Source organism: Sesamum indicum, linkage group LG4 (genome assembly GCF_026168435.1).
Source record: "Sesamum indicum cultivar Baizhima isolate 11 linkage group LG4, ASM2616843v1, whole genome shotgun sequence".
NCBI classification, from domain to species: domain Eukaryota; kingdom Viridiplantae; phylum Streptophyta; class Magnoliopsida; order Lamiales; family Pedaliaceae; genus Sesamum; species Sesamum indicum.
Genome location: NC_142660.1, coordinates 13,223,431 through 13,235,758, shown reverse-complemented (window position 1 = coordinate 13,235,758; position 12,328 = coordinate 13,223,431). Strand labels below are relative to the sequence as shown.

Sequence of the window (12,328 nt, the reverse complement as noted above, 5' to 3'; positions counted from 1 at the left end):
GTTCCTGAGCAAAATGACCATTTTCTCTCTTCCATGCGAGTACCCAAAAATCAAGGTGATGCTACAGAAACTACCATTGATTCAAGGGTGAAAACTATACAGACCGCTATTAGCAAGAAGGAAATTAAAATGGCTAAACACACCAAGTCAGGGTTCAAAACTACAACATTTTGTATTGCTCACTGGCAACCAATTCAAGAATTGGTTAGCAGATCATAACCACCCAAGGCATTTATCTGATTTTATCAATCCTCCACTCATTTTCTCTAACTATATCCCCTCTAGTAAAGTAAATCAGTCCAAGACCACTCTTGTTAATGATATATATTGAAAGTAAAAAAAGAAGAGGAACAAGGCATACTCTCATATCCTGTTATTCCTCTTCATTTCAATAAGTAGTCTTTTATATCAGAAATAAGTAGTCTTTGATAAAATTAAAAAAGAAATGCAGTAGCTGATTAGAACATATAAAAATATATTCATTGACATCATGATCTCAACAGAAACCTGCTACACCAGATCATGATTTTCAGAGAGGTTGATCCAGAAACTAAACAATATTAATCACAAAATCATTAACCTAATACAATTACATATATAAAACACATTGGGAAATGCTGCAATCTTCTATACTCCAATAATAGCACTGGGTTCAAAAGAGCAAGCAATAATTAAGCTCGTCTTGATGCCCACCGGCAGGCTTCCCCCAAAGCATCGAACAGCAACCAACAAGCAAAACAACTTTAAACTCAATTAAATTCCAAAGCATTACTGCAATATTTCAACTAATAGAACCGATCACATGTGGGAATCACACATAGCATAGTTAGTAAATATCAGAATTCTTACAACCAGAAGAACAAAACAATTAAAATGATACATTATATCAAACTGAAAAACAGCAAATGCACCAAACTAATGCATTGTCCACTAAGCTAAAGTGGTTTTCATCAAGAAGCTTATGAACCACCAGATTAAAGATTGAATAGGGCACACTTAGCAGCAGTTTAGAGGAGCATTAAAAGCACATGACATATCACCCACTATAGAAGCTAGTCCTCTTCATGGCGATGTTTCCTGCTCTTCTTCTCAGATCGCTTCTTGCCCCTACCCAATCGCGAATTATCTGAAGTACTGACGTCGAAATCAGAGTCTGAATATGCCTTCCTACTCCTCCTTTTATGCCGCAGATCAGCAGAATCATCAGAAGAATCATCATCTGAATGATGGTGACTCCTCCTCGTCCTTTTCTCCTTCCTACTCTTCCTCTTTCTTCGCCTGCGCTTCAATTCCTGCAATTTATACCTGCAATTTACCTGATTCAGAAAAGTGCTTTCAATTCCCTAAAAGGAAAAACAAAAAATAAATAGAAAAGTACCTTCAAGGTAATCAAACTACCCATACTGCTCAAAAGTAACATGAGATCAAAAAGTAAATCAAAATCCAAAATGCTATAACTACATGAGACGGTTAACAGAAAGTAATTAGCACTGGGTTAGCTTTGTATTTACTAAGGCATTTCAGCAAATGCCCAAGCGACAAGAAACATAAATCACATAAGACGCCTCAACCTTTAACAAAGTTAGCATAAAAACTTATAATGGATTTTGATTACTTAATGAAACTTACCTCTCTTCCAAAAAGTTAAAGCTAGTGTCTCCTTCTAGTAAAGGAATCATTCACTTTCTAATGAAGAGCCACACGAACAGCTGTGCCATTTATCGAGCAACACCACATATTCAACAACTTATAGGCCTAATATTCTAGTTTCTGCAATACCAAAACTACATTACTTGGAAACTGTTACCAATCAAATATGTATGAAACTGCCCATAAGTACCTGAAGGCAGAAAAATAACAGAAACTTGGGCAGGTGAAGATCATTACCTGATAAACAGTAAGTCACATGTAAGCACAAGCATGAGTCAAGCATCAGCTACATCATATATAATTGATTAACTGTTCCTGAGCAAAATGACCATTCTCCCTCTTCCATGCAAGTACCCAAAAATCAAGGTGATGCTACAGAAACTACCATGTGATTCAAGGGTGAAAACTATAGAGACCGTTATTAGCAGGAACGAAATCAAAATGGCTAAACACACAAAAGTCAGGGTTCAAAACTACAATATTTTGAATTGCTCGCTGGCAACCAATACAAGAATAGGCTAGCAAATCATAACCACCCAAGTCATTTATCAGATTTTATCAATTCTCCACTCATTTTCTCTCACTATATCCCCTCTAGTAAAGTAAATCAATCCAATACCACTCTTGCTAATGATATATATTGAAAGAAAAAAAGAAGAGGGACAAGGCACACTCTTCTGCCCTGTTATTGCTCTTCATTTCAATAAGTACTCTTTCATATGAGGTAAATAAAAATGAGAATACACATCCATGCAATCACATAAAATGTTAAAAAAGGACATAAATAGACCACAAAGACACACAATACCCGTAATGAAGATAAAATATTGCGAAACTATGGTGATATCCTGTACGAGAAAAAGGGTTGTGTAGATGGAAATGAAGACTGAGAAATTGAAGAAGAAAGGCAAATATAACAAGATGCAGATGGCATTCGTTGGAGCAAAAGATAAAAGCAACACCTCATTTATACTATGTTCAAAATGGAAGTAAAATATGTTCTGTCGTGACACACACACACACACCGCACACGCACACACACACACACACACACACACCCGTAAATAAGCATAAAATGTGGCGAAACTAAGGTGACATCCTGCACGAGAAAAAGGGTTGTATCGATATAAATGAAGACTTACAAATTGAAGTACAACGGCAAATGTAACAATTCGCAGATGGCATTCGTTCGCGCAGAAGATAAAAGCAACACCTCACTTCTTCTATGTTCAAAATGGAAGTAAAACATGTTCTACCGTGAAACAAACACACACACCCTACACACTCACACAGAAAAAATGATGCACAAACAAGGAAATGGAAAAGCCGGAACCAGAATGGGGCATCATTTAGCAAAACTTCTCAAGTTTGTGGTCGATAAAATTGAAAAAGAAATACAGTAGCTGATTAGAACATATAAAAATATATTCCTTGACATCATGATTTCAACATAAACCTGCTACACCAGATCATAATTTTCAGAAAGGTTGATCCAGAAACTAGATAATATTAATCATAAATTATTGCCCTAATACAATTATATATATAAAACACACTGGGAAATGCTGCAACCTTCTTTGCTCCAATAATAGCATTGGGTTCAAAAGAGCAGCAATAGTTAAGCTCTTCTTGATGCCCAGAGGCAGGCTTCCCCCAAAGCATCGAATAACAACCAACAGGCAAAACAACTTTAGACCACAAAGACACACAATACCCGTAATAAACATAAAATATTACGAAACTATAATGACATCCTGCACGAGAAAAAGGGTTGTATAGATAGAAATGAATTTCTAAAAGAAAAAGGCAAATGTAACAAGACGCAGATGGCATTCGTTGAAGCAGAAGATAAAAGCAACACCTCACTTCTTCTATGTTCAAAATGTAAGTAAAACATATTCTACCGTAATACACACACACACATGCACACACACACACACACACACACATACCCCACGCTCACACACCCCACACACGCACACACACACATACACCCCACACGCACACACCCCACACACGCACACACACACATACACCCCACGCACGCACACATACACACCCGTAAATAAGCATAAAATATGGCGAAACAAAGGTGACATCCTGCACGAGAAAAAGAGTTGTGCAGATAGAAATGAGGACATAGAAATTAAAGTACAATGGCAAATGTAACAAGACGCAAATGGCATTCGTTGGCATAGAAGATAAAAGCAACACCTCACTTCTTTTATGTTCAAAATGGAAGTAAAACATGTTCTACCGTGACACACACCCCACCCACCCACACACACACACACACACACAAAAGATGCATAGACAAGGAAATGAAAAAGTCGGAACAAGGATGGGGCATCATTCAGCAAAACTTCTCAAGTTTTTGGTCGATAAAATTGAAAAAAAAAATGCAGTAGCTGATTAGAAAATATAAAAATATATACCTTGACATCATGATCTCAACAAAAACCTACTACACCAGATCATGATTTTCAGAGAGGTTGATTCAGAAACTAGATAATATTAATCACAAAATCATTGCCCTAATACATTTACATATATAAAACACACTGGGAAATGCTGCAACCTTCTTTGCTCCAATTAATAGCACTGGGTTAAAAAAAGTAGCAATAGTTAAGCTCTTCTTGATGGCCAAAGGCAGGCTTCTCCCAAAGCATTGAATAACAACCAACAAGTAAAACAACTTTAAACTCAATAAAATTCAAAAGCATTATTGCAATATTTCAACTAATAGGACCCATCACATGTGGGAATCACACATAGCATACTCAATAAATATAATAATTCTTACAACCAGAAGAACAAAGTAATTAAAATGATACATTACATCAAACTGAAAAACAGAAAATGCACCAAACTAATGTATTGTCCACTAAGCTAAAGTGGTTTTCATAAGAAGCTCATCAACCACCAGATTAAAGATTGAATAGGGCACACTTAACAGCAATTTAGAGGAACCTTAAAAGCACATATCACCCACTGTAGAAGTTAGTCCTCTTCATGGTGATGTTTCCTGCTCTTCTTCTCAAACTGCTTCTTGCCCCTACACACTCGCGAATCATCTGAAGCACTGACGTCAGAATCAGAGTCTGAATATGCCTTCCTACTCCTCCTTTTATGCCGCAGATCAGCAGAATCATCAGAAGAATCATCATCTAAATTATGGTGACTCCTCCTCATCCTCATCCTCATCCTCATCTCCTTCCTACTCTTCCTCTTTCTTCGCCTGCACTTCAATTCCTGCAATCGATACCTGCAATTTACCTAATTCAGAAAAGTGCATTCAATTCCTTAAAATAAAAAACAAAAAAAAAAAGAAAAGAAAAGTACCTTTAAGTAATCCAACTACTCATACTGCTCAAAAGTAACATGAGATTAGAAAGTAAACCAAAATTCAAAATGCTATGAATACATGGGACGGCTAACAGAAAGCAATTAGCACTAGGTTAGTTTTGTATTTACTAAGGCATTTCAGCAAATGCCCAAACGACAAGAAACATAAATCATATAAGACGTCTCAACCTTTAACAAAGTTAGCATATAAACTTGTAATAGATTTTGATTACTTTCATAAAACTTACCTCTCTTACGAAAAGTTAAAGCTAGTGTCTCCTTCCATTAAAAGAATCATTCACTTTTTAAAGAAGAGTCACAGGAACAGTTGTGCTATTTATCGAGCAACACCACAAATTCAACAACTTATAGGCCTAATATCCTTGTTTCTGCAATACCAAAATCACATTACTAAGAAACTGTTACCACTCAAATATGTATAAAACTGCTCATAAGTACCTTAAGTCAGAAAAATAACAAAAACTTGGGCAGGTGAATGATTAGTTCTTTACCTGATAAATAATAAACCACATGTAAGCACAAGTATGAGTCAAGCATCAATTGCCATTATTAAGTTTTGAGTGCAACAAATATTATTTTTGAGTTATTTCGCTCAAATTAAAGTAGATATATTTTACATCAATTTTTAGTTATATATTTTTAAAAAATCTGCTAAATTCAATAAACCAAAAGTATCTATACTATATTATAATTGGTAAGTTAAAAATTGTTGACGTGTATTTTCATAATTATCTTTTGGTAGTTCTTCTTTTTGTTTTCAATTTTCTCATATATCTTTATTTTCGTCTCCGGTCTTATATTTTAATCTTTTTTAATATTAAATTATCATTTTGTATGTAAAGTTAAATATTTTTTTATTTATAAGGTTTTTTTTAAGAATTATGTACACATGTAACGTGTGCCACATGTTACTAGTCTTAATCATGAATATCAAAAGTCATATATTAAAATGAAAAACTAAAATGTTCAATCCCTACGCACTAGCAAAAGTTGGCAATGTGTCGCCATCCAATGGGAAGACGATTACCCCCAATGACAGATAAGGAGAGGACGCGTGTCAGGACCTCGTCGTTCCTGATTTCTGAGTCCCCCGCGCATGGGGACCCCACCTACCTCCAAAAAGCAGCAGCAGCAAAGGGACCACCACGCGCCTGCCTCGAGAGTCGCACACGATTCCGACCCATGGCTATAAAACTGGTGGCCCCCATTGAACTCGGATAAAACTTTTTTTCTGCAATGACTCCCCACCCTAAGCGGTGGACCACGCGCACGTGCATCGCCTCTACTCACGTGCACTTAAATCTATTTGGAGTGCACGAGGCCATGACTCACCGCATTGCTATCTTTCTATGAATATCTTTTCATATTATGCTTTTTAGTAAAAGTTATTTTATAAAAATAATATCTTTGTATAGAAGAATCGATATGGACGAAAGTATTTTTTTAATTGAACTTTAATATTTTATTTCTTGCATATTAGTTTTTAAATTATTTATTTATTTTTTTCATTATAAAATATTCAGTTCGAACTATAATTACTGTCTCGTAATAATTTTTGCAACCTTCATAACTCATACGAATATTTTGTCTCAATCATAATTAATAATTGTGCCTTACTATTGACATTGTGTTGTTGTTTTTCCAACCCCCTAATAATAAGAGTTTTTGACTGATATGATTTTTCATTAACAATTATAATTTTATTTATTTTTAGTATTGTTTTACTAGTTTTGAAATAATATCAAATTCTCTATATTTTTAAGTAAATTAATTATAATTATGAATATAAATATTTATATTTAATAACAACCACTAATTTTAGTAATTATATACCAATCATCAATATCAAATAAATATTCAAATCAACAACTATTATTAAAATATAATAGTATCTAGCGTTAAAACTAACTCCAAATATTGGGAAATGGGATTGAAAGTCATATACCTCAAAACAAATTTGAATTTGGCATTCACATAATAATTGTTAGCAAATAAAATTATTATTATAATTCGTAAGAATTTAATTATTGAGGTGATGAAATAACTGTGTGACTAATGATGGTTTATCCTAGTATTGATGTTTTATAAATAAGTTTAAAATTGTAAATTTAAAATTCAGAAATATATAAATATTTATTTTATTTTATGTGAATATTATTATAATTTATTTATTATCGTATTAATACATTAGTTAAATAAAAAATTATTATAATTTTTGATTAATGGTGTTGGTCATAATATATTGATTGAATTAATATAATAAAAAAAACATAATAAGCATGGGAGGGGGGCCCACACGTGTGAATTCCCATTGCAGTGGAAAGCAGTGAGTTACAATGTACATTACATTAATGTATCGCCCAATATTATAATTGAAACTCCATTTCACCGTCTCTCTTTTCATAGGTCTTTCTCTCTCTAAACCTACAGCTAAGGAATGAGGCAGCCACGGCCACCACCACCAATATCATTAATGAATTCTCACCATCAATTTAAATTACTCTTTATTAGTGACCCTGTGATGCGAATTGATTATTAATTTTGCCATTTTCTGCATTACCATTTTCGAGTTTGAATTTCGACAAAAGTTGGATCTCCCCAATTTCAATTTTATGCATTATCAACCCACTAAAACTCTGCGATTCAGTGAGAGTTGAGATTGATTATTAAATCGCAATATTTGGAGGAATTTCTGAGTTGGGGATAATACTCATTTTGCAATAAGATTCTTCTTTACTAGTTGTGAAAGACACAAAGAATTAAATCCGACCTCATCTTTTTATAATTATCCAAAACCAAAAAAGAAAAGAAAAAAACAGAAACAGAAAAATGAAGTTATTTACAGAAGCATAGGTGGAGGAGGGAGGGAGTCGTAAACAGGCTAACTAAAAGTAGTTGGAAGAAGAAGCAGAAAAGGATGAAAACAGAAAAAAAAAGGGTGGGTTCTCTGTTTCACAATCACAACTCAGGAATTCCCTAAAACCCTAATCTCTCTCTCTCTCAGCCCCCCATTCTTTTCTTCAGGATTTAGGCGATGGGGTTTGATTGTTATTCCCTGAAGCAGAACCCACCATAAACTGAAGCTCCCTCTTGTCGTAAATCTCCAAGGAGAAGTCCCTCAGCATTTGTGTTGCGCTTGTGCTTGTGCTCATCGATGAACTTGAACTGCTTGCTGCTCCTCCCATCGTCCTCGACCCTTTCTTTTCGCCGCTCCCACTATTGCTGTTCGTCCCCACTTCACTCTCCGACACGCCGCCGTTCCCACCCCCGAAACTCACGAAATTAGATATCGGTCGCCCGGCGACGTTGAAAACTGGTGTTGCTGTGGCGGGTATGGCCCAGAACTGAGGCTGACTCGACGGGCCCGCGGCGCCTCCACCAGTAGGAGGGATCATGAAAAATGTCCCGCTAGGAAATACCGGGACTAGCCCTTGAGGTGCAATGGGTGCGACGGGGGCAAAACTGGAAGCATCATTAACCTCATAGAACTCGCTGTTGGAAGCCCTTTTTCTCCGCTTTCTAGGAGTTTCAGGAGCGGAGGCGGTGGCGGAAGTAGGAGTTGTCGGGATTTTCAGCGTACCGTTCACGGAGACAGCGATGGCGGGTACGGTGCCGGTGCCGGTGGCCTCGATGATGGCTGGCTCAGCCCTCTCTAGTAGCCAGCGAATGGTCTCGCCATCGGACTTGTGGCCGAGCTCCCGCGTCAGTTGGAATATACGAGCCGCGCACGCCGCCGGCATCCGGATTCTCCGGCCGCGCCCTTCCACCTTCGTGTGCCGGTCCTTGCTCGACCTCTTCGGGGGAGGCGCCGCCACCAGCGCTGTCTCCGGAGCCCGGCTCACTCCATCCTGAACGGACCCCTCCATATCCGACGGCTCCTCCTTCAAAAGGGGCGCACCATCAGAGGGCGGCGGCGGCGGTGATGGGTCAGTTTCGACCGCGTCAACAGCCGCGATTGTGTATTCATTGGGGAGGAGAGGGTCGGCGGAGGAGACATCGTCTTCTCGGGGTTCAAGATTTTGGTGGTGCGTGGGGTGGTGGTGGCGGTGTTGGGGGAGAATTGAGGCCATGTGTATAATTTTCTTGGAGGAGAAAAATTTGGACCCACTTTTATCTAACGGGTGATGGGAGCAAAAGAGGGACCCCCCAAGAAAACCTATATAGTGTGGGGGAACAAGAATCGACGGTCATTCGTGCTGGTGAGCTCAAGGGGGGCCGTAGGATGGTGACACGTCGTGGGCCCCACCTATTTAGGGGTTAGAATAGTTACCAGATTATATGTAGGGATTTTGGGTGGGTTTTTGCTAGGGTTATCTTATAGTGGGGAGAGTTGCACCATTATAAATGTGGGTGGTCCAACAACCCAATTAATGGGTGCGGGTTGCCCACTTATTATAATCATGGCCCATATTTGGACAAATGTTGAACAAGAATCATATAAATACTTCATTGGTTTCAAATTTATTTTTAAATACTTTGGTAAATTTCATATCACAAATCCAAATCTTTTATTTGCATTTGTAACAAATATTTATTATAAAGTTACTAATTAGCCAATGTGATATGAAAATACTTATTATATATTTCATGGGTCAACAATAGTACTTTTGATAATTGGATTGCAATGTTAATTAATTTAAAACAATTATTTAATTTTTGATTGAATGCAGCATGCGGCACTCACTTACAGCCAATTATATATTTCTTTAAGTTATATAATAGTGTGAATTAAAATGAGTTCTCTTGATATGTGCCATAATTATAAATTTTTCATTAATATTTAAAAAATTATAAATATTTTTTTAAAACAAATAATTATCTAATAAATATCCAATGTAATAGACTGTCATAAAAAGATATTGTTAGACGATCATAAATTATAAAAAAAAATATTTATAATCATATCAAAACTGTAATATATCCTGTACAGTAAGAAATATTTTAGATTTATAAGATCCATGCGACTTCCATTTGGTCACGGAAAGTTATGTACTATGTGAACTTTTTATTGTCTCTTTTTCTTTCTCTAAGGAATCGTCTCTCTCCTCTCTCTCTCTCTCTCTCTCTCTTCTATAGTTGGTCAACTGTTGATAGTCTCAACGAGAGAATATTCTTATTACATAAAAGTAAATAAACTAGTAAAAAAAAAGGATATATTTTACTTTTAGTGATGATCCAATAATTTGGCAAATATGTGAATGAAAGATTTATAAACGGAATTTTGTAGTAGAAAGGTATGTGTATAAATGTATTTTGAGTGAATTGACTATAATATTATCAATAATATTATGAATTATAATTATCAATAATTAATATGCACTAATTATTAGTATTATTTTTTTATTAATGAAAATGTAAGAAAAAGGAAAAGGAATGTTTGAATTGATTTATAGAAATAATATTACAATTGAGATGGAGAGGAAATGTAATGAGATTGGTCAAAATTAATTGCATTTAAAGCCACAAAACACAAGGCAATGAGCTTTATTTTTCAAGTGGTCAAAATTACCAATTCACAGGATGAAATTTACCTAATTTTGGACCTGATCTTGTATTTATTTTTATTTTCTTCCTCAACACATGCTATAAATGTATTATCCCTCTCGAAAAATTCGAATTCAGGCCTTATTTGGCTGAACTTGAATCAATTAAAAAGTAAGCATAATATATTTATTATGTGATTGGTTTACACTTCAAGAAAAGTGATCAATCACATAACAAGTACGAATACTTACTGTGTGATTGACTTAGTTCGATCAAACTTGATTCGGATAAGAATTTTCCTTCCCCTAAATTAGATTGAACCTAGCATTACATTCATGCAATCATTGAAATAATATACAGATTATATATATACATTATTTTTTCTAATTTATTATCGTACTATAATTATAATCTAAATTGGACGGATCATTTCAAATACCATTTCTAAAACCATCTCAAACAGGTACTCCAAACTAGTAGATAATCGTTCTAAATACCATTGTTATTCCAGTCTCTAATATGTCTTCCAAATTAAGAATGATTGTTCCTAATACCAATACTAAAACAGTTTTACAAACACGTTCCTAATTAAGCAAAATAGTTCCTAAACCCGTGTTAGATTATAATTTCAAAATCCGTTCCTAAATTTATCCCATTTTACAAATAAAAACAGTTTCAAAATTCAGGCATGAGTATTACAAAGCTCGTTCCAAAGTTCCCCGAGAAAATAATTTATTCATTCCAAAACCTGCCATAACCATTTCAACTCAAAAACAAATCTTTTTTGGATAAATTCAACATTAGGAACGATTTTTGGGGACAGTTACAATTGCCTTCCCAACTGGGAATGGTTTTTTTATAACAATTTATATATTTTTGTAACACCAATTGTAAGGATGGATTTCTATTCGTTCCAAAACCATTTCAAAATCCACTCCAAATAAGTTTTGTGTCCTGAAAATCGTTCTAAAGACAAAAAAAGAAAAAAAAAGAAAAAGAAAAAAATCATTCCAAAATCCCATATTTTTTTGTAGTATAATATACCTCCTTCGATAAGGCAAAACTACAACTTTTGGCTAGCATCCGCATCCAGTAGGGTCCAGCTATAACCCATTTTGCCTAACCTAGCTACGTTGACTCCCGATTGTTAATCAGTTTTGTACTTTGGAGCTCTAAATCACGTCACGTTGCTCTCTAGTAATACAGACATTTGACTCCATAAATATCCCAACACTTTTCAATTAACGGACATTATTTATTGCTTTCATATCACTTTATAAGATTTTCTTTGATTTTTCAAATTGACTTAAACATCGAAAATACTTAGTTTGGGACTTCCAACAAGCCTAATGTACTTATTTTTTTCAAATTCAGAACACCCGATCCAGACTACTCTCACAAAAACCTCGAATTTAAGTGGGATCATTTACATTCTTGAAATACGAGATAAATATAAACCTAAACCAACAAAGCCATCTTTAACATATTTACTATTATGAAATAACAGCTTCCAAAAATAATACATCAAATCTCTTTATTGAAATAAATAATTTCTTGGGAGTGAAAAGTATCTATTGTTGTGTAAGGACATCCTCGACAACAAAGCTTTGGTTATATACGATCTAAGTTCATGTATTTATCACAATCCATGGTCAGATATATGCATAGATTAGGAAATTATGATCACTTTTGGGAGCTACTTGTAATTTATCTTAATTTAAATGAAATTCTGTGAATTGCTTGCCAAAGTCAGGACACAACCAACATCTCCACCAAAACTCAAATTATATTGAAGGCGAAAACATTGGATGACCCACGACAGTTAACA

At 35.3% G+C, this 12,328-nt stretch overlaps 1 protein-coding gene across 1 annotated transcript; it reads right to left on the bottom strand.

Moving 5' to 3' along the window:
- Window positions 1–7,775: 7,775 nt before the first annotated feature.
- On the bottom strand, window positions 7,776–9,310 carry LOC105160534 (TCP family transcription factor). The gene has a single exon (XM_011077959.3). The coding sequence runs from the start codon at window positions 9,084–9,086 to the stop codon at window positions 8,037–8,039; it is 1,050 nt and encodes a 349-aa protein (XP_011076261.1). The 5' UTR covers window positions 9,087–9,310; the 3' UTR covers window positions 7,776–8,036.
- Between the last annotated feature and the right edge of the window lie 3,018 nt (window positions 9,311–12,328).